Source organism: Salminus brasiliensis, chromosome 12 (assembly GCF_030463535.1).
Source record: "Salminus brasiliensis chromosome 12, fSalBra1.hap2, whole genome shotgun sequence".
In the NCBI taxonomy this organism is placed as follows: Eukaryota; Metazoa; Chordata; class Actinopteri; order Characiformes; family Bryconidae; genus Salminus; species Salminus brasiliensis.
In genome coordinates this window covers 22,927,157-22,950,743 of record NC_132889.1, presented here as the reverse complement: position 1 = coordinate 22,950,743, position 23,587 = coordinate 22,927,157, and the positions used below count along the sequence as shown (strand labels likewise).

General features: G+C 38.0%; 1 protein-coding gene across 4 annotated transcripts in view; it reads left to right on the top strand.

Annotated features, from left to right (window-relative positions):
- LOC140573523 (choline transporter-like protein 2) overlaps positions 1–20,062 on the top strand; it is a 46,294-nt gene extending 26,232 nt beyond the window's left edge. For 3 of the 4 annotated variants that reach the window (XM_072692925.1, XM_072692926.1, XM_072692924.1), the window contains exons 11-22: positions 176–307; positions 2,569–2,668; positions 3,483–3,575; positions 5,111–5,201; positions 5,797–6,059; positions 7,502–7,596; positions 9,261–9,364; positions 9,475–9,548; positions 9,856–9,926; positions 12,421–12,506; positions 13,563–13,647; positions 15,257–17,614. In XM_072692925.1, coding sequence (XP_072549026.1) covers positions 176–307; positions 2,569–2,668; positions 3,483–3,575; positions 5,111–5,201; positions 5,797–6,059; positions 7,502–7,596; positions 9,261–9,364; positions 9,475–9,548; positions 9,856–9,926; positions 12,421–12,506; positions 13,563–13,647; positions 15,257–15,423 — 1,361 coding nt within the window. In that variant the 3' untranslated portion in view covers positions 15,424–17,614. Of the gene's footprint in view, positions 1–175; positions 308–2,568; positions 2,669–3,482; positions 3,576–5,110; positions 5,202–5,796; positions 6,060–7,501; positions 7,597–9,260; positions 9,365–9,474; positions 9,549–9,855; positions 9,927–12,420; positions 12,507–13,562; positions 13,648–15,256; positions 17,615–18,554 lie in introns of those variants that run through there. The other variant, XM_072692927.1, reaches the window with a different exon arrangement.
- Positions 20,063–23,587: the final 3,525 nt, after the last annotated feature.

Here is a 23,587-nt window from a genome sequence, read left to right as displayed (position 1 = left end):
AGTGTAAGGGTTCATGGATAATCTGTGATGTGTACGGATCTGAAAAATTAATAAAATGATTTGATCCGTAACTCAAAAGAGTTTTGTTACCCGTCACACCACTAGTAGTCTGTATCAGACGCCCTGCTGCTTCATTTTTCTCAATTTTCCTATTCTTCTGCCTCCTGTATCACAGGTATCTTCCACTGCAGTATGGAATATGTTCATCTGAAGAATGCGCCCGGTGCAAACATCACCCTCCAGGAACTGGGCTTCCAAATGGACTTGAGCGTGTACCTTCACATCAGACAGACCTGGCTGGCTTTCAGTGAGTATCTTGGAGCTCTCTTTCGTAATCTGCATGGGTGCTCCTGCATTACCTGGTGCAAAAATGGCTGGGGAGATATATGGACATTTCAGTTGTGTAGAAATATTAATAACACTGGGGCAATGGGAGGTATTGTTTATTCATTTATATGAGTGTCTTTGTCTTCCCAATGTGAAAGTTTTTTAGCCTAAAGAGTGTCTGGGTATTTGAATAGGCAGTTTTTTTTTTATCCAACATAGGGCCATATTTTGCCAAAAAAATAAATACAGAGATGCAGTAAAAAAAATAACTACAAGAATTTTATGTTTTAAAAAAAGTAGTTAATTCCTTATAGGGTTTGGCTGAAGTTTGATTCCAGATTTTCAGGAATCGTCAATATCCATTATCAGCACACCTGATTTTACATATCACTGACTGGCCAAATCAGGTGTTGAATGAGAACAAAGAAAAGCACCTGATACCTTCTGTCAAATATGGTGATTGATCACTAGCTATGTTTCCATCTAAAGAATTTATTTTATATTAAAACGTTATAAGCCAATTTGGGCAACGGACATAAAGACAGACTGTAATATTTGGTGAGGTTCAACTAAACAGAAATGTTGCTGTGATTATATCAGCTAACCTGATTCATCCTCAGGTCATTTACAGCCTTCCTAAAAACCTAACAAAGGCATTTTGGCTTATTTACATTTAGTAATTTAGCTATTGTAAGTTTTAGTCTAGTAATATTTGAAACTAAATACATTTTAGTCAGTTTAATTCCGATGGGTCGGTGGGTCGATGGGTTGGTGGGTCTTAGTTAAGTTAAGTACACACACCTGTGACATCCTCTACAATTGTTATAGGACTATAGACTGTCATTACATATTTAATTGATGTGGACACCATTTTAGGCCTACCTGTATTACCTGTGCCTAGGATGGTGTAGTCCAGTGGGAGGGGCTTATAATACATTTGGGGAGGGGATAGGTCATTTCTCTGGTAGGCAAAAAACTGACAGGTGTTTTGTCCAGAGGTTTTGCAGTCCTGACACACTGCTTAATACCTGCTGTTATCAGTGAGACCAGCTAAGATGATTGAGGTCGAGCCATCATGGTTGTGTTATCAAATGAAATTTATTATAGCGCTTTCTACAACTGGTGTCACAAATCAGCTTTACTGAATCAGTAAAAAGACAAGAAATCAACAACATAAGAAGACATGAAATCATTTACTTCAGTATAGCATGTAAATTAGAGTGCTGTATGGGAACTTTATTTATTTTTTTATAATGGAAGAATAGTTAATTTACTCATCAATTCAATGCCATGTGACAGTTTTTCCTTCATGTACCTACATTTACATTTACGACATTTAGCAGACACTCTTATCCAGAGCGACTTACAAAAGTGCTTTACTGTTTACTCAAGCACAAACCTCTTACAGCAAGCACAAAGGTTGCATCCCAAACCACACATAAGTGCACTAAATAGTCCATGAAAAAGGGTGCACAGTCACTTTGTTTTGTGCATTGTCATGTATTGCTTGTAAGTACTGCAGAATGTCAATAAAAGCATAGCCACTGAGGGGGATTTGGTGCTGTTTTGCTGCTAGTGGTCCAGGGGTGACGGTAAACCCATGAATGATCTAAGCCCTTTGGTTGTTGATTGCACAGGGAGTCAGCCACGATTATACTGAACTGAGCGCAAGGCTAATTGTGATTGTGCTGAATCAGCTTTGTGTCCATGTGAACTAAGATGTGTTAACCATGTGCACTCCCATATTAGGTGACGCAAGCAGAACATCATCCGTGTACTGTACTAAGGGGGACTCTTTAACAGGACATTCTGGTTCTGCCAAATGCCACCTTAAAGCTTTGTGTTAGAAGGTCGAACTTTTGTGCATTGTGTATATGTTTCACCATCAGATGCCCATCCAAATCCACATGGAAATGGTTATGGGAACACAGTCTTAAGTTTTGCAACAGGCTTCACAGTCTCTGAAATACACTTGGGTATTGATATACCTGCACACACTTTTAAAATGTAGCCTATGTATGGTATGGTTTTTGCTGTTTCGCGTCCATACATTCCTGATCCAGGTTGTCAGGGTGTGTAGAATATGTATTTCTGGGCTTAGATATGACAGGACTCAGAATTGCGGCCCCCAAAGCCGTAACATTAAAGTGAACTTCTCCTGTTACAGAGTGATTTTACATACGTGTGATTTCACCTCAGTATTTGCATTTAAATCCAAGATGTCTGCTTTTATCTTTACAGTAATCATTCTGGCCATAGTGGAGGTTGTGATCATCCTGCTCCTCATCTTCCTCAGAAACAGGATCAGAATCGCCATTGCTCTGATCAAGGAGGCCAGCAAGTATGTGGTGTGCACCGTCCACACTGTCCAATTCAGTCCTGCACAGGCTACTACTGTATCTACTTAGTAAACCAAGCATTGAATAACTCAGGCCAGTAGTGGAATATTTAAGGCTGGATTATTGAACTTGGGTGTTGTCATTTCTCTCTGAAAGGTTTATCCGTGCTACCTTAGCACAGCAGTAGACTAGGCTCAGCTAGGTTGTACGGTTTACTTTGAAGTTGCGCCCATTGCTGACACAGATGTGCAAATGCGCACACACACAAATTGTCTAGTCCCTGTCGAAATGTATTGCCAATAAAATCTGACTCTCTGGAGCAGATAAATATGAACCTATTGACACCATGTCTAATGCCAGAGGGATATAAAGCCCCCCAGTACTAAGTGTCCTTTGGGAATAATGGTGCTCTATCTAATCCTTTTGGGATGAGTTGGGAAGTTGGGGGTGAGGTGGGGTGGTGATCATCCAGCATCTTGACCTCACTAATGCTCTTGTTGCTGAATGCAATCAGATCCTCACAGTAATGATATCTATTAAAAATCTAGCCGAAGGCAGAAATGGGGATAACGGTGGAGAATTTAATCAGAATCTTGAGGGTGTAACTCCAGATTGACTACTGTCATTTCTCTCTAAAATATTTATCAGTGCTACATTAGCATAAGCGCAGACTAGGCTTAGCTAGGTTGTATGTTCTACAGTATTTAACAAGGCACATGCAGACCATTGTTAATACACTGAAGGGTGTCAAATCTGTGATTGACCTTTTGACAATTTTGAATAACTTGCCAAACTGTCTGATTTACTCTCTTTCAGGGCCATTGGTCACGTGATGTCATCCCTGTTTTATCCCCTGTTCACCTTTGCCCTGCTGGCCGTCGTCATTGCGTACTGGGCCATCACTGCTGTGTATCCTTGCATTGCTTGTCACAAATTGAACACACTTCTGGGTTTCAATTTTTCATTTTTTTGCTAATGAAAGCACAATGACTGCATACCCATATTTACACATAAGGTGACTTCAACCGTAGGCTTCCACACTTTCTCCGGTTGGCCCTTGTCTAGTCACCATTTGCTTTGCGGTTAGCCTTTTTACCCTTCATAGACACATCCTTGGCTTCCCTGTGACGCAGCTTCTGGGCTATCTCAAGTCATTCATTTCCCTTCTCCAGCGGGCTGAGCATTAGCTCTTAGACTTTTTGCACTTACTTTAATATTCTTCCAAAAATAACCATTGCTTTTAGTTCTCATTAGGCTACAGGTTTTTACATTTTGGGTTTGTTAATGTAACAAGTTAAGACCACCAGTTTTGGGTGGGGTTTTGGAATTGGCCCATTCTACAGCTCTGTTTTGGTTATGCCAGATGTTCTTTTCAGTGAAGAGACAACAGTGTTTTTGGTTCACAGTATGTACCAAATTATTTATATAGTGTTTGAGGTTCACAGTATGTCACTTCCATGTACCAAACTTACTATTAAATTATTGAAGCAGTGCCAGCGGTTAATTCTAGGGCAAATTAAAATATAACGGACAGAATAAAAATGTTTAAAAAAAAAAAACAAAACCAAAAACCCTATGTAAAACAAATGTTGCTGAAGTTCACTTGATCCCTTTTCCTCCAAAGCTATCTAGCTTATCTAACAGCCTTCACTTAAGATGGTGGGGACTGGGGATATGATGAGTTAATGAGGGAATGATTAATCATGTAATAATAATAAGGGTGACATTTCTATGAATATTTTTGGTGAACACTTGAAGGGTGAATCTGTAAATTTTCGCTTTCATTGCATCTTATTGTGTATGTGACTCCCATCTGGAGTTACGAGGCTATGCGGACGTGTCAAGAGACCCATCTTCGGCCTTTTACTGTGTCTCATTAGTGGATTTGTGTGTCCCTCATCCGCCTCTCATCTGTAATAAGTGGATTCGTGTGTCAGTCTATGGGTTTGTGTGAAACTGACCAATGGACACTCAGAAACTCTTCTTCTGCCTCTCACCATTTATATACTATTTTATTCATACCTTCCACTACTTTTGTTAACCTCAGACTCTGGTAAACTCGTTTCAAACACCAAAGCAGTTTGTCCACATGAGTAAAGGTATGCCTTCACAAGAAATATGAAGAATTTCTAAAATCAGACTTTAATTGTTCAGGTTTCGAGTCTTTTCTTTCGAGATTATCTCTTCACACAGTGCCCATGGTCACATGGGGTCTCATTATAGAGAGAGCTGATATTGTTTGTAAACATTTTGTTATGTGGTATTATCCTATATTACTCACTTATGCAAGTGTCTTCAAAGGTGAATTTAGGAAGATTGAAAAATCTAAAAAAAACGCTGTTAGACTCAAAAGGGGTTAAAAGAAGACGGAGGGCAGGAATGGGAAACACTAATGCTATGCATGTTGATTACAATTGATGTTGGCCCTTGACGGCCTTGTTCAGATTCCTCTCCACATCTAATGAACCCATCTACAAAGTATTCAATCTGGGTAGCGGTGTGTGTGATCATTTAAACAGCACCTGCAGCCCTGAGGTAAGTGTTCAGGCACACTGACACACCTTTAAGAGGAGCAGCACCAACATAAGTGCTGGTGCTGCTCCCCTGCCTCAGATATGAGATGTTATGTTGTTATAAACCAGAAGCATTAGAGGAACATTACTCAGAAAGTAGACCTGAAGCACAATGACCATATGCTAATTGTTGCATACCAATGTTTACATAAAAGGTGGCCAGTTCAACCATAGCCGAGACACCAGGATTTCAGTTCCTATTTTAGGTGTTAAAACACTTGTTTTTGTCTGTTGTACGTCTCTACTAAAAGTAAAGTAAATGGAGCGGATTCAGAAGTGCACTAGGTTTAATATGGCTGGTACCCAATCTACCTGATCAGGACAACCCAAGTAAACTGTGAACTTAGTGTTTAACCCTGACTAACATTTGTATGTATATAAATGTTTATGTATTTTCCCCAATTGTACTTGCACTCTGCACAGGCTTTTCCTTAAGAATGATTTAATGTATTCAAAGAAAGAGTCCAAACTATTGGAACCTTCACCTCTTAGTGACTGAGCTCCATTGTGCTTGACTGTATGGGCAACAATCTTGTTCTTTTATGAATTCTACACAGAACTACACAGACTCCATCATGAAGAAAGATTGCCCAGAGTCCCAGTGCCTTTTCGCTTTCTACGGCGGAGAATCCCACTACCACAAGTACCTCATCTTCCTCCAGTTCTACAATGTCTTCCTCTTCTTCTGGTGTGCCAACTTCGTGACTGCCTTGGGCCAGATGACCCTGGCGGGGGCCTTTGCTTCATACTACTGGGCATTTAACAAGCCTCATGATATGCCTGCCTGCCCTGTGTTTGCCTCTCTTGGCAGAGCTCTCAGGTATGCTACATTCCTCACCATTAATTTAAGTAATCTGTGGAAAGTTCTGTGTACAATATATATCCATAAAGGACAAAGTCTGAGCTCTGGGAGAGAGTGAGGTGGTTTCCAGCAAACTGCAGCCATTTTCTTAGCTGTGAGCAATGTGAGTTTGCGAGTTCTGTGTATGTAATTCAGATGAGTCAACTGATGATCTGGTATCGGCTTTTAAGGTTTCACATCCACTTCCGATCCTTCCGTTTGCTGGAACAGAGTGCCATTAATAGACCTGATCCTCAGCTGCTGCAGACAAACTTCTCATTTAAAAAAAGAAATTCCTAGAGTTTATTTATGATGTCATTTTGGTGAACAAAAAAAAAACACGCTTTAATTTTTTATTTTCACTGATAAGCTCTTCTAATTCTAACTCTCCATTCCACAACCGCAGCTACATTGTGTACATTTCAACAGCAGGACATTACTGCGGCATTACTTAAGGTGGATTGCAAAATTTGAGGTAGAACCAAATTTTAGCTTAAGAGTTGCTGTGACCGTTTACTAGTTAATGTGTTTTAAACTCTTCACTCTTCCATAAACTGTTTGTACATCTTCAGAAGTTTTTGTCCATGCTACCAAAAAAAACCCACCCAGTTTGGTTGTAGATGTGCATCGACAAAGGTATTATATTCCATTATATCCATTTGGGGAGATATAACGTTAGTCCTATACCGTCTTTAGTCTTAAATTACGCCTGGTTAGAAACCAAACTAGGCTGGAAATGTTTTGTTATACAAGCAAGAGAGCCACACTCCTTTCTTTGTTTTTTAACCAGCTCTGAATGATGCATTCAGAACTGAGGAGGAGGTTAATGCACATACACACTAAGTGATTTGACTGAAGAGTTGTAAAGGAGCTGGGAGCTGAAAGGTGGGGTAGGGCAATCAGACTGGACTGTAATATATGAAACAATGTAGATCAGTGTAAAAAGTCTGATTATACTAACTAAAAAGAAATGTGATTTTACTGATGTTCACTATTGTTTATTAGCACATCTTCCCTAAGGTGTGTGCCTGTATTATTTATAGAATCTCAAAGATCAGATCAGATTGGTATCTGCAGATAAGAGACTCTGATAGGAACAGGGGTAAAAACCTTGGGACATCCCATCCCAAGTGTCAGTAAGCTGACCTGTTTTATCACAGACCACTTCTCTAACCTTCAGACCACAATTACCCCCAATAACAGCAATGTCTTGATTTTAAAAACATGACATAAACCTGAAAAAGAACAGTGATCAGTGATTCCCCGACTTTGAAAATGATCAGGAATCCACAAGAGTGATCTAGAACCCTGTTGAGGTCTAAAGGGTTAACGAGTTCTCTTTGACACTACTTTCTATACATTCGCTTTTTGAATATATGCACATGGCGGGTGTGTGTGTGTGTTTGTTTGTGTGTATGTAGGTATCACACAGGTACTCTTGCGTTCGGCTCCCTCATCTTGGCCATCGTCCAGGTGATCAGGGTTCTGCTGGAGTACCTGGACCACAAACTCAAAGGTAAAGAAAATATATACAGAACACATACAGATCCTTTAGATCTTTTCAAGGCATTTCCTCTTACCCTGAAAGTAACTGATCAGCTAAGACGTCTGGTGTTTTGTGTTTCTTAGTTTTGCACTGGAGCTACAAGGCTATAAAAATTGACAAGCGTCTACCACATGTCTGAACACGGCAGCAGCAACCTAGAATTTTGTCTATACTTTATATAGAGGATAGTTTGCCATAGTGTCATAAACCACAGTAAAGATGTGTGTCAAAGGGAGTGTGAAAATTTTGAGGGCAGTTTTCATGACGCTAACCGCATGTCTCATAGTGCCAGTGGAAAAAAAAGGCAAATTCGGCCATGTTTCAGATAGTCCATCTTTCTTGCATGCCATTCTTGTAATGCCGCACAAAAAATACGTTTAGCATTGCATAATTTAGACACATCACCATCATTCTGAACGCTTGGCACTAATGTGTTGCTAGTGACAGTAGGCTAGTCCCAGAGAGCACAACCATGCTCACTGCACAAGGACCTGCCTGATTTAAACAGACACATATAAAGTACTAGAGACCCAGACTTGAGTAAAAGTACAAGTGCTCTTTAAGCTCCATACTGAAGTGGAAGTACTAAAGTATTCAACTTTTTTCGTACTTCAGTATTGCAAGTAGTTAAATGTAGTCTAAATGTACTACTTAAGTACTGAAAGTAAAGGTATGAGTATTGTGTTATGTAGGTATTACAGAAAGCAGTCAAAAGTCAAAATATATAATTGTTTATATTCTTTCCAATGCTTAGACTTAAGGACTGTCACAATTCCTTTGGCTGCAGTCTAAGGATAGAGTAGATGTACACAGAGCCTTCAATTAACTCTCTAAACAAACTCGCCCAAAAGAAAGCTCTAGCGTTAGTGTCCTCACTGCAGCAGCGGAGTGAAAGCAAGAACGGCAGCATGCGCGCTCACGGCTTGATCACTCACTGCTCAGTGTTTAGGCGGCTTCATCAAACCCAGTGACAGCGCCATCTAGTGCTCTGGTGATGATAATGTAGGTTTGAAATGATTCATACAATTTTTACAATGGTAACGAGTAACAATGCAGCACACAAACAATGTAACAGAGTAAAAGTATTAAACTCATCCAGAATATGTAGTGAAGTAAAAGTGGAAGTAGGAAAAAAAGTAATACTCCAATAGATACAGATACAGCATTTTAGTATTTAAGTACCATAGTGAAGTAGTTCTACCTCCTTACTATACATCTCTGGATTTAAAATGAACCCACCGCTACTGTCCACTAACTCGATTAAGATCACGAGATTACAGGTGAGGTCGTTAAACAGTGAAGAGAGCTGTGTTCAATTACACAGAACTTAAACTGAGCTATTCTAACAACTCTCTCTAGCTCTGCTCAATCTTTCTCTCTCTCGACACAAAAATAAGCAGCAAACCTATAGAACGTCCCAGTCATGGAATAACAAATATGCTAAACTGTAAAGCGTTAACATCAGAATTATTAAAAATACCATGATACCGCCCTAGTGTCAAGGCTTGATTGACTACTTTCAGGGTAAGCAAACAATTAAATAAACTGGATTTTTGACCAAACTGTTAGTTTGAGTTCAAACGCTCTCTCCTTTCATGAAATTGACACTGTCTGGTTACATTTTCTCTCAACAGGAGCACAGAACAAATTTGCCAAGTTCTTGCTCTGCTGCCTCAAATGCTGCTTCTGGTGCCTGGAGAAGTTCATCAAGTTCATCAACAGGAACGCATACATCATGGTGTGTTTGGACAATAGATTGTAATTTGTACAAAAGGCATCATTAAAAAAAAAGAAGCATGGCAAAGCCTTGAGAAACAAACACTCATACTAAGCTATGTGCTCCCCCAGGTGGCCATATACGGTAAGAACTTCTGCACTTCAGCCAGAGATGCCTTCTTCCTGTTGATGAGAAATGTGATCAGGTGGGTAAAGCCGATAATAACAAATAAAACAAAAGGAAACCTTCACTAGTTTGGAGGTTCTTCATTTTAAGACTGTGGAGGAACCTCTGAAGATGCTTTGAGGAACCTTCCAGGAAATTTCTTTCTTCTAAAAACCTTTTCTTGAAGGTTTGTCAAAGCACCTTCAGAGAACCCTTCACAGTTTCGAATTGAAGAACCTCCAAAAATTCCTCAAGTAACTTTACCAGTGTGATTAGAAAACCATGTGTCAGTGCAATGTTGTATTTGTTTTAATGACTTAATGTCTTCATTGTTTGCCTCTTTCTAGGGTGGCTGTCCTTGATAAGGTCACAGACTTCCTGTTGTTCCTGGGAAAACTCCTTATTGTGGGAATTGTGGGTAAGTGAAATGTACTGTAGTTTATTATGTAGCATTATTCCCATTCCCATTCACACTGCAGTTATTTTTAAATGAGACATAATACAGGACAGCCAATCAGAACAGAGCACATTTATTATATATACTATATACCACATTATTATTATTATTATTATTATTATTATATTTTTTATTGACTTTTCACATTTTACAATATACAATGACCAACCAACCAAATCAATATTAAATTTAAAAATTCAATATTCAATAGTAAACAAAATTAATACATTTCCTTTAATTTATACTAGGGGTGGGCGATTTGTTAAAAAATATTGTATCATGATATTTAAAGACATTTTCACAATATACAATATCTACAAAAATCTGTAGCCCCAAATTTCTAAACATTTGTTTTCGAGTACTGTCCCATTCTTAGTACAGTGAATTATATTCAAAATGTGCTGCACTTCATACAATTAAACCAGACTAATTACTGTGCAGTTGCAGGTGTTTCTTAGGCACTGACGATATCCTGGATACGCTTAGAAAAGCATATTGTGTATTACGGTAAAAACATTGATCGATAAAGATACGATACGATATAAGTATCCTCATATTGCCCAGCCCTACTTCCTACTAGAGATGAAAAGATTGATTGCTTTTACACGTTCCACAAACATAGCCAGAGTGCCTTGTGGCGGAAGCAGGGTAAAGACTTTTAGCAACTAACCGGATACTCCTCTCGAAGGTATATTACTGGGCTCAATACAGCCAGCATCAGTGAGTAACGACACTCCAAGCACAGTGCAGTTCTGCACAGGAATTCACAGGCTCTCAAAGTTGGTGCTTAGAGTTCAACAGTGTTTTAAATGTGGTTGATTCCAAAAAGTAAAGTATATTTTACCTTAAGAGAGACGATGCACGAAGCATTGCACCATGATGCATTACCAAGTAATGCCAGGCCCCAAAAACACTGATAAGCCCATCTGTACTTCCTACCAATTTTCAGATTTAAAAGTAGGCAGCAATAATAACAATTTTCAGTTACTTCTTAGAGCAACACCTGTACTGTTACAAAACTAGTCAATCCAGCTCTTAGCAGAATGCAAATAAAATGGTTACAGTACAGCTGCAAACTTGAGGTTTTTTTGTTTGTTTTGTTTGTTCAAACTGTAAGGGTGCTCTCAAAAAATCTGTTTATGTATGCAAAATACATAAGAAACAGAATAAGTTACTTAATTTCCTCTGTGTTTAAATCCCTGTACTACTAGTAAATAAATACTAAACTTATCAAGAACCTGTTCAGATTCTTGATAGATGAAGCTATGATTTCTGACTAACAAAACAGATTAATAAGCTTCAGTCTTATGCAAAAGTCTGGACACCTCTGCTTAAATGGCACACATTTGTCATGGTGTGTGAGGCCAGACCTGAAGGGATGAACACTCGCAGAGATGGAAATCAAAGCAAGATTCACAAGATATTCACAAAATCTAAACACAAAACAAAGGGATAAGAAACATGAAGTGCAGCAACGTGGGTAAAACCGTGAACAGAACCAAAACGTGACAACCCAAAATGGTGAACACAACAAACCTGGGACTGGGAGGAGCAGGGAGCTGAACCAGAGTGAAACAAAACTATGGACAGAGCCGTGCTCTGTGTATAAAAGGGGGGAGGCCAGGGAACCAGTTGCTAGACCACAAGGCAAGGCCGACCTAACCTGACTTTGCAGCGTACTGCCTTGAACATCTTCGAGCGTCTCAGAGATCCCAACGGAGTCCATTCACGGCAGTGAACAAATGGGGTAAAGCTTCTTAAGGACTCCCAGTCCCAGGTTAAACACATGAACAGACAATGAATCATGAATCCACACTTTGAAACATGAATCAACAGAAACAAACAGGAAGTACTTATATGGGCCTGTGGGCCTCCCAGGGGAGGGTGCGATAACGAGGGCCTGACAACATTATAGATTTTTTGCTAAATTAACCAATCCTCAACAGGAAATAAACTTACCCACAATTTAGTTTTCTTTTCTGAAAATAATATAATATTCCATATTACATGATAAATAAACCATATGGTACATGTAATAACTTGTGTTTCACATTTGATTTTTGTTTTTTCTTCAGATATGTTAAATTCAGTAAATAAACAGTGCACATTATGAGTTAAAATATGCAGAGGGATATTCTCTGTAGAGGATGTGAATTTGTTTTAACCTGGTAATAAAAATGTAGGTGTCATTTGTCAAAACCTTTGCATATGTATGTATTTTATTGAACTATTTTTTTTTTTTTTACAAAATATTCTGTATTTATTCAGCAAGTAATTTGTTTACCCATACTTCCATTGGTTTCAGTTGGTTTCGCTTGTCGTGTATTCTGACACCTCTTCTGTGGTGTCAGAGTAGGACCTGTGACCCTTTCTCATTACAGCCCTATAAGGCCTGTTCTACCAACTCTCTGCCATGCTCTGTTTTTAATATCTGTTTTTTCTCCTTTCATTTCAGGAATTATTTCATTCTTCTTCTTCTCTGGAAGAACAAAAGGACTGGATGTTGCACCCAATCTGCACTACTACTGGGTGCCCATTCTCGTGAGTAAAATTATCCTAATTTGCACAGTACAAATGTTTTTTTCATGTTAACAAAAACACCAAAATATTCCACATAAAATATCACAAAACAGAACTAGTACAGTTGCACTATACACTGATCAGCCATAACATTGCAGGTGAAGTAAAAAAAAAAAAAAAAAAAAAAAAAAAAAAAAAGCATTCTCGTCATTAATTACCTACGATGGCATCTGTCAAGGAGTGGGATATATTAGGCAGCAATAGAACAGTCACTTCTTTAAGGTGATATGTTCAAGCAAATGGGCAAGCATAAGAATCGGAGACAGTTTGACTAGGGTCAAAATGTGATTTGCTAGACGACTGGGTCAGAACATCTCCAAAAAATCAGGCAGGTTTGTGGGGTTCTAGTATGCAGTGGTCAGTAACTACTAAAAGTGGTCCAAGAAAGGATAAATGGTGATCCGGCGACAGGGTCAACTAGGGCTCATTGATGCGTTCCCTGGAGGTTCATCCTCAGACCATGCAGGACTTAAAGGATCTGCTGCTAGATTGGTGCTCAAATACCACAGGATGCCTTTAAAGGTCTTGTGGAATCCACGCCCCGAATGCTCAGATCTGTTGTTGCGGCACAAGAGGAAAATACTCAGTCTTAGGCAGGTGGTGCTAATGTTCAATGTTCCGCTGATCAGTGTATAAATGTGTACACACAGAATGTTTGTGTTAGACGTTTTGTAGTATGTGTTCTACATATTTTATAGGATTTGCATTGAATAGATTGTGCAAGATGGAATGGAAGTTACCTGAGTAGTACTAAGAAACACACGAAACATAATTACATACCTGTTATGTAAAACCCTTGCATCTCCAAAATGGGATCTTCTACACATTCTTATCACATATTGTACAAAAAATAATAAATGTCAATTTGTGGCACATACAATTTTTCAAAAATTATTTTCAGATTAAATTTCAGTGTGTGTGTTATGTTTCAGTTTTTTCCAATTCAGCTATTCAACTATTTAATTGTGTGTGTGTGTGTGTGTGTGTGTGTGTGTGTGTGTGTGTTTCCCCTTTCAGACTATTGTGTTGGGCTCTTATCTAATAGCTCATGGCTTCTTCAGCGTGTACGCTATGTGTGTGGACACACTTTTCCTCTGCTTCTGTAAGTACTGAATAACCTATACTCCTGTTGTTATGAACATAGTATCAATAGCTAAAGAGCAAAGGGAAATAGTTTAATGAGCGGCATATAATAACATAACCACTTTTATAGACCTATTTTAAATGCAGTTTAACCAATAATATCAGCCGATGTTTGTGACCTGAGGTTTTATTGACAAAAACATTGCCTTTAATGCTCCAGTAACTAGTGACGTTTTGCTGACTGTATTGCTGTGATTAAAACTTGCGATGTCCTGTTGAGGCCTTTAAACTTTAGATGGTTATGCCACAGGGGATCTCTATATAACACACTTCCTATTTGACCTCCTCACCGCAGCAATACAGGTGGGGCTGATGAATCACAATACAAATAGTAGTGATACCGTCATGCTTCTATGGAAACCTATACAATATACGGTAAACATGAGCATTGAGAATACATAATAAATAGAAGTATAACACAAAAATGAATACAAAAGAACTTAAATAAAGTTATAAAATAATACTGTACACAATAAAATACATTTAAAAGGAAATGGAAGTTTTATTTATAAATATAAAGTTCTTCTAATTATTATTGGATATCAGATGTTTTAGTCCCTTTAAATGAACAAAATGTTCATAGGGCTTAGTCCCATGGCTTGGTTCATATGGTTTAGAGACAATCAAGATGTAAGATACTAGTAAAAGAAGTTAAATTATGGATTATCGTCTTGCAAATTGTAATGCTAACCAGTGAACACTGATTCATTGTGAAGGTACATATTAATAACGCATGATTTTTCTGTGATTAAATATTTCTTGGGTTTTGTGTGCATATACAAGCAACCAGCTAGTGGTGAATGATGATATAGGAGAGGAAAGGGGACACAAAAATAAAAAAGGGGAAAGAGAATGGGAAATAATTAACATAATAAAAGGTACCCCCTTTTAATTATGTAATAATATTTAATTAAATTATCATTAATAATATATTATTTAATTAATACATACATACAAAAATACCAGTCCGCTGAGATCTTATGACGTTTGCTTTTATGATCAAAGTTCTTTTGAGTAATAATGACACCTTTCCACTTTTAAAACTTTGAATGGTGCAGTGTATTGTGCAACTGCTGGGTGGTCTTCTGTGTTCCTGTGTCATGCATGCCAGTGCATGCAGGCATTTATGGGCATTAACAGACTGAGGGCACTCAACACGTAATGTAACTAAATGGAAGCCTCTGGATAATGGTTTCTTTACTCTCTTCTCTCTCTTGTCTTGCCTGCTAAGTCTTGATGACACTAAAATGATGTGCTGCTGGCTGTTGGCATGGTTTGACTTTATTCTGTCACTCATTTTCTTTCTCTGTCTCTCTCTCCCTTTTCCTTGTTTGTCTCTCCCTTTTTCCCTTCCCCTTCACACTGCCCTGTCCCCCTACCTGCTTTCTCTGGCCACTCCTCATCTAACGTTGTTTCTTGCTTTCACTCTCACTGTACATACACTGTCTCACCTCAACTCCCACACACTGCAATACACATGTTTGAACACATCAATTCGGCCACCCGCACACTTACACCATCCCTATTTGCCCCCCCTTCCTACGCACACACAAACACCTATGCAAAAGGTGAAGACCTGGAGCGTAACGATGGCTCCGCGGCCCAGCCGTATTACATGTCCGGCACGCTGCATGACATTCTCTCGAAGAGCGTGGATGAGCCTGTGACCCGTTCTCCATCTTCACCTCAGGACGAGGAGGTCCCGCTGAAAACGCGGAAGGACTCCAGGGAATAAGACTAATGCATGTTAGCGCTAAGCTGCCAGACGTTGTTCACTCTGAAAAGTTTTCAGAGGAATTGTTTATAGCCTATTTAATGCAAGGGATTGATGTTTAAATATCACTGTCAAGGGCAAGCATTAAATTACTGAATTATTATTATTATTATTATTATTAGCAAATGGAATAAACCAAATCCATTTCATGGTACTTAAAGGAGTCGTTTGCTGAAAAAACTTGTTGATTATTGATTAATTACTTTATTAAATGAGTAATTATTTACCACAGATTCATTCAATCAGACAAGACATCCTTGCTGGAAAATCTAGCTCAAGACCAGCTTGCTGGTTTTGGGTGGTCTAAGCTGGTCTTTGATGGTCAGGATGGCTGAAAAGCTGCATAGTATATGTTGCGTTTGATTTTGGTGATGCTGGTCAGGCTGGTCCACCAGCTCTGTCTTGCTGGTCATGCCGGTCCACCAGCATGGTCAGTCTTGGTCATCAAAACATGAAAACATTCTGATCAGCTTAACCAGCTTGAGCTGGTCGGGGTGTTTTTTGTAGCAGAGATATTTCATATCTGATGTGTGATTTTGTAGTGTTTTTGGTAGATTATTTTGAAAGGAAGATGCTAGGCTAACATTGCTAACAAATGCTGGACTCATCACCATGTCTGTAAATGATGTCTGTAAATACATGCCCAAATCTGATTGATCAGGCATATTAATTCGATTTTTCACCAAGCTGTTCCTTTAAGGTAGCTCTCAAACCAAATTATGAAAATCAAGTTCATTCAATCGTATTATCCATCCAATAGGTTATCTTTAATATTCCTACTGGTAACATCAGAATCCTTTATTTTGTACTGTTAGCACTGCCTGCTTCACAGTTTTGAAACTGACAATTTGATCAAATTTTCCTAAGCTTTTTTTTTTTTTTTTTTACCCCCCCTCATAGATTGTCATTGTAGCCTAAAAGAGGTTTGTTGGCCCTGTTTCAATACTTTTTACATTTCCCTTGCCACTGTGTGCCAGTTAGCTGGCCATACAAACTTCTTTCTGGGATGTCCAATGTACCTAAATAAGCCAACAATTTCTGCCATTCAGCAGACACTCAAAAATGCCTAGTTGTCGACTCTGAAAACATAGGAAGAAATAGACTAAGTACAAAGGTCAGTGCTGATATCTAGAAACAAGCCTAGATCAATTTTCTGCAAAAATAAGGCATTTCTTTAGAACAAGCCCAGATAATAAGCCCAAAATAAGTGCAATATTCGATCTCTGTTAGTTGGTTCCACCCCTTCGGTGCCAGAAAAGAGCATAGACAGTGTAGGATGCTTTTTGTCAATGTCTCTTGAGTGATGGTGGGTCAAGCCACACCGTACTTTAAGCTCTGTGGGCTCTTGGTACAGAACAGGTTTTGACCATTGCCATCAAATATGGAGGGGCTATTTCGGGCTTTGTAGGCCAGCATCAGGGTGTTAAATCTGGTGTTAATGTGGGGTCACAAGGTCCAACTGATAAACTTCACATGAGCTGATACAGTAACAGAACAACCCTTGCCTTCAGAGCAGAATGGGGAGGCCACGTTAAAAAGGGCAGGTTAGGTGCAGAACCGATGCAAAGCAAAGCACATTTTCAAACTGACCAAATCTGTGGAAAAACATAATTCCAGTAACACTACCCAGTAAAAGCACTGGTTTGAAATCCCAGTTGTACCATTTGGTGTCTGTAAGTGTATCTGGATGGTCATTTGACTGAGGAAAGATAAATGTTTATGCATTGATAGTGAAGTTAAGATAGCTTAACTGTCTCTCTGATAGGAATAGCAATATGCTGATACTCAGGCTAGTTTTTGCAGGATCTTAAACTTTATTTTTTGCCACTGGCAAAGTATGTGCCTCATTCATTTATACTACATTTAATTATGAACTAGCTGCTGGTTTATGTTGTTTTGTAAATAAAATCAGGCAAACCTCACTTTACTTTTGACATGTACTTCCAGTAGAATCTTGATGCCTGCACTTGACTATAAGCCTTATCTCTGTGCCTGAGCCCAGTGAACACACCTCTTTGCCTTGAAATGCATTGACTATCTGCATCACACATCACAGTGAATTTGTCTTTTACATGATTTCCTCTTTCTCTTTTTTCTGCCTGTTTGGATCGGTGCCTTTTCAAACTGTGTATTAAAAAAACTTTGTCACTTATTCTGTTGTTCTTCAAAATTCTGCATGTGACGTCTCCCTTTTGTTATAGCTTTTGATATATATTGCAATATAACTAATATATATATATATATATATATATATATATTTTTTTTTTTTTTTTTTTAACTTTATATATATATATATATATATATATATATATATATATATATATAATTAAAGTTATAATATTGTATATATTATAAAGACTAGGGTGTAGGTCATAGATTTACCTGGAGTGTATAGTACAGCTTATAAAATTACTTTCAATTGAATGTAAGTGCTTTAAATTTCTCTTATTTAATGGATATTAAAAGGAAACTCCACCAATTTTCCACCACGTTTTGTGTAATCCCATTGGTTGGATGCAAACAGAGTCAGGATTTTTTCAGGAAAAGGATTTTTTATTTATTTATTTCATTTATTCCCCCAATTAACCAGTGAATCCCCTGCATGTGTATATGTAATGTTAGTGTTGGTAAAATATTTGCTAATTCCTCACAAAAAAAAAAAAAAAAAAACTTTTCTATTGGGACTATCCTGTCCTAAAACACCCTACAGGTACTACTTCACCATGACTAGATTACAAAAAATGTTCTTAAATCAGTTGTAAAACATTACCTCAAGCATCAGGCAGTGTACACACAATTCTGTCATATATTAGAACTTTCTTAGAGGGAACTTTTATAGACATTAAACCTATGGTACATGTTTAAGATGTCTGGTCTCACCACCACTGTGAACCATTCTGTATGTAAACTTCTCAAGAATGGCAGATTTTCCATCAGTCCACGCTAAGTGACTCTGTTTACATCATAGCCTCAAAATTACACAGATATTTAGGAAAATTGCTAGAATTCCCATTAGGAAACGAGTATTTGGAGAGAACCTGAATGTATGTGATGCATGTTCCTTATCTCCTCATGTTCTGTGACCCTGCCAGGTGAAGACCTGGAGCGGAATGATGGCAGTGCAGAGAGGCCTTACCTAATGCCCGAGTCCCTGCTCCGAATCCTGAACAAGAACAATCAGGCCAAATAGAAGCAGAGCGGGTGAGATAGAGGCCTCCAGGTGGTCAGAAGGTGCAAGTGCAGCACAGAGCTCAAGTCAAAACGGTCATTCCCAAGCCAAAGTGAATGTATACAGTTAAGTGCCTTAAACAGAAATGACCGGGAGCTGGAGGCGCAGTTCATTTTAAAAAACTATCGTCGCTGTCACACAAAAACCTTGTATCTCAATTTTTTATGTGTTTCACTTTTTGTTATCATTTATACAGTTGCATAATGAATGGACCAATGGTAATGCTCCAAATTCTTTTTGAGTTGACTTCCATAGAAAGTTTCTTTCATCTCCTGTAGAGTTACTATTTTGGATGGAGATTTTTGTGTGACAGCAACAATATTTAGGTGCCATAAAAAAAAGACATGCATCGACATGAACATATTGTTTAAGCAGAAGATTTTGCATCTGTATTAACAGATAAAACAGCCAAGAAGGAATTGATCTGTCTATGCTCCGCCCACAAATGTTTACAGAACTGTAGCTACTGCAGCAACAGTACTGTACAGTACTGTAGCTATTATGGCAAGGTTAAGGAAAAGCTTAACAGAATGTTGGCAAAACTCACATTGAACCTTTTTATTTAGTGTATTTACTTCACATGGTTTGTATGACTGTGCTAAAATTACATATATATATATATATATATATATATATATATATATATATATATATATATATATATATATATTAATTTTTTGGGTATCATTTTAAACTGGAAACTCAAAATGAACTAAACTATCCAAACCAAATGGGAATTAGCTCTGCCAGTGTTCTGTAAAGCTTCTCCAAAAGAACCTTTTTGTGGGTGGAGCATGGGTTGATCACTTGGACTTGCTATAAGCACTACATTTTGTCACTGTAGTGAAAACCTGTTTTGTTGCTTTGAAGCGTTTGCTGTTACACATTGTCGTATGAGAAATTCCAGATACTTCCTAAAGTCCTGACATGGCCTGGTTTCACACAGATTGACGTTAACATGGCTTTCTATGCAAACCGTATTGTAAATAGTTAAACATGGAGGGGTGTATGTGAATGCTCCCAAGAGGACCTAGTGTGTCATGATCGGTTTTATTTCGTTTGATATGTGGTCATTAATCGTATTGGTGTTTTTTTAATGAAGTGCCTTATAATAAAAAGGGTAATGTTTGTGTACCATTAAACATAAGTTTGTTAAAAAAGAAAAAGACAAGTATATTTTGTTTTCTATCAAATGTGTTGAAGCTTTAACCGACTCAAGCTTGAATAACATACTAAATGTGGCAAAGTTCTTCAGCCAGCCAAAAGAATTGCTGTTGTGTTGAGGTCAACTTTTATTTAACTTACTCCTGCAAACTGACTTTGATTTTCTACCATTCTTATATATAATAAAGATGGCATGTGGTTTTCTCATTCTCTCTAATATTGTTTTTATTTTATAGTGAAAGCAGTAATAACATCACTCAGACTACAGATACACATGCAGGTAGATTTCTGAGATATTTGGACTTCCTGAAGCTACACTTATGGGAAGGTTTGTTCGCCCCCCCAATAGGAAATCAGAACCCAGTTTCCTAATAGCTCTGTAGTATTGACTGTAAGCTTGACTGCTAAGTGGTGTGGTAGCATGATGCTTATTCTTGTAATGGGCTAAGAGCTTTTTTAAAAGCCAGCCCAGAGAACTACACTCTTAGAAGAAACTGTCACTGGGATGGGAGCCTTAAGGTTAGGCCATCAGTATGTTTAGTTAGATAACATAGTTGTACCTTATTCTTATACAGTTGTGTTTTGTTTTTGTTTGTTTTTTTGCTTTTGCAATGCCCCCATACACTCCATCTTGCTTTTTATTTTATTTGTGTATATACAACTGTTCACATATCCATACCACCTTCATACAATAGGGAAATTAAGTGTTTTGGCTTTGAATATTGTTTAAAATATTTTGAAACAGATCCATTACTTTGACCTCCAGTCATGTGAAATAAAGTGGACACCCTATGAAAACCTTTGTCCTTAAGATACTTAAACATATGGCTATTTGATCTTTTTTCCCCCCAATATTAATAAATGAGCAACATACTTTTTCAAAAGATTACTACAAAGCCAGACAATTCTATTGAAATTACTTTGAGATATCTGTAATGATAATTCAACAATTAATTAAATTTTACAGGCTGCAACAAGTAAATGTAAAATACAATGCTGTGAAAAAGTGTTTGCCCCCTGTCAGTACTGATTTTAGAATGGTTTTCAATAGTATTGTAAAATCTGTCCAGACAGTTGACACAAGGTTAATACTTCTTTCATGTTGTTAATTTTCATATGCATATTCATAATGCATAAGGGTAAGTGCTTCAATTAACAAAATCTTTATTTAAGCAAGTCATGTCCGATCTAAAGCTAACTTTGATGATTAAAACCTGGACAGCCTACGGTTTGTCCAGTCAAGCACATCATACAACAAAGAAGAAATGCTCCTGAAAAACTTGTGAAAAGTTTGCGGACGCCTGTTAGTCTGGACAAGGTTTCAAAGCCATTTCTAAAGCCGTAGGGCTTCACCAATCTACAACCAGAGCCATATTGTCCAAATGGAGAAAGTTCAGAACAGTAGTCTTCTGAGCAATGACCCCCTCCCAAAATTACGATATAAAAATTAAGATATAAATTATCCAGGAAGTGACAAAAAACCCAAGATCAATGTCTAAAGAACAGCAGGCCTCCTTTGTCTCAGATTAGGTCACTGTTCAAGACTGAACAGTCACAAATGGATTCAATCACTGAATAGCATGACAAAAACCATGGCTAACTAAGGAGAATTTAAATACTTGGTACTAGTCATTTAACTCTGGCGAAGCTGAAGCTGAAGCACAGTTGGGTCAGGCCACAAGACAGTTATCCAAAGCACGCAAGTGACTCTACCTCACAGTGGTTATAATCCTTTGGAATAGCTTAGTCAAAGTCTTGACCCAACCCCTATTGAAATGTTGTGGGAAGACCTGAAATGTGCAGTTTATGCTCGAAGGCCTACAAAGGTCACTGAGCTGAAGCAGTTCTGCAAGGAGTTGGGCAACATTCCTCCACGACCTTATAAGACACTAATTAATACCTACAGAAAGTAGGGCTGCACTACATTGAAAAACACTGACATTGCAATATGTATATCAATACAAATACAGGAATTCTTCATCATTAATCAGAAGTCAGTGGTTTAACATATCATGATATTAATAATGCACTCTGTGTATCCAGGAATGGAGTAAAATAAATAATATTTAGCTATAGATTATATTAGATATAACTTGATTCTGGTAGACATGTCACAATATGATATGAACAATGACAACAGTGCAGATTTTCCTTTTGTATACGCATCAGAAAGGTTGTAGCATGACATGGTTGATGTAAATTGACATTGCACGTCATGCGATATGACAATTGCATGTGTACCCAGTGCGATGGTAATGCTGAAACATCTGATCACAGTTATTGCAGCTAAGGGCTTGTAACCAGCTATTTAAATAAAGGAGGCAATCATCTTTTTTTCCACACAGAGGTTTTGGGTGTTTGTTGTTTTTTCTTATTAAAATCACATTGTGCTGTTTTTTATTTCCTCTGGGTCCCTTTTATGCATTACTAGGCTTTGGATTAGGAGGTGATGTCATTCAGTTTTTGAAATGTGCACAAATTCAGGACCTCGGATGGGGAAACACTTTTTGAGCACTGTTCTTTTAGGATGAGCACTTTGAGTTCAGTGCGTCAGAATGTGACAGAATGCAGGTGAAGGCTGAACACTGTGATGTGAATTCCGTCCGTTCTCCAGTCAATGTCAGCTGCTTCATTCTCAAGGTTTTTTTCTGCTGTAGAGACACACCCCTTGGATGCCTGTCACATCACTGTGTACGTGTATGTGTGCAGGTGGTTTTGGATGCATGCAGTCATACATGGATGTCAACTAGATACATTTACTTAACACTTACATGGTTCTTTATTACTAACATTCATATGTCAATAAAAGATTATTGTTAATTGTAGAATTAAGGAGAATTGTACAACAACTGATTAACATGCTGGTGTGTTAGTTTGTTTCCGGTCCAACATTCAACATGGTAACGTTCTGATTGGTTTCCTGTCAGCCAATTTTTAGCTATCTAAAATGATCTGATGTTCCTGGTCTTGTAATAAAGCATTATTTTTCCCTGTCTATCCCAATATCATACAGTAATTTAGACACTCTTGCTGAAAAGAAGAGGATGTGGTGGTTATTTTCACTTAGAAAACTAACAAAACATCCATTAAGCAGGGGACTTTTGTGAATGGCTGTATTTAGGGGTGGGATATGGGAAATTGATACTTGTTTTTAGTAGTAAATGATTTTTTTAATTCACATAGCAGCATACATACAGATATCTATGCGCACAGGCCTACTGTTTTTTACTTTAGTTATTTTAGCACCTGTAAGTTCTTGAGACGTCTGTTGAGAAATTCTGTAATAATTAATAGGTTTAGATTAAATTGTTTAGTTAAGACTTTATGCAAAGACTTTCAGGTTGTTTTTTTAATGACTCTTTGCTGACTTTTACTGAAGATATCACAATTTCAGCTATTTAATGTGCAAAATAGGACTTTAAAAAATGAATGGTATTTCAATTCAGATATTATCCTACAGATCAAAAGGAAATCAGTGGTATTGGTGGTTTCTTTTTTAGTGTGTCTGTGTGTGTGTGTGTGCTGCACAGCTCCAGGGGCCTGGTCTCCGGTTTCCTCCCACCTCACACATGTTAGGTAAATTGGCTATGCTAAATTACTCTATAGGTGTAAGTATGTGTGTGGTACACAGTGATACACTGGCATCCTTTCCAGGTGTTTTTTCGGCCTTGTGCTCAATAATTCCGGGTTGGCTCTGGACCCACTGTATCTCTGACCAGGAAGAAGTGCGTA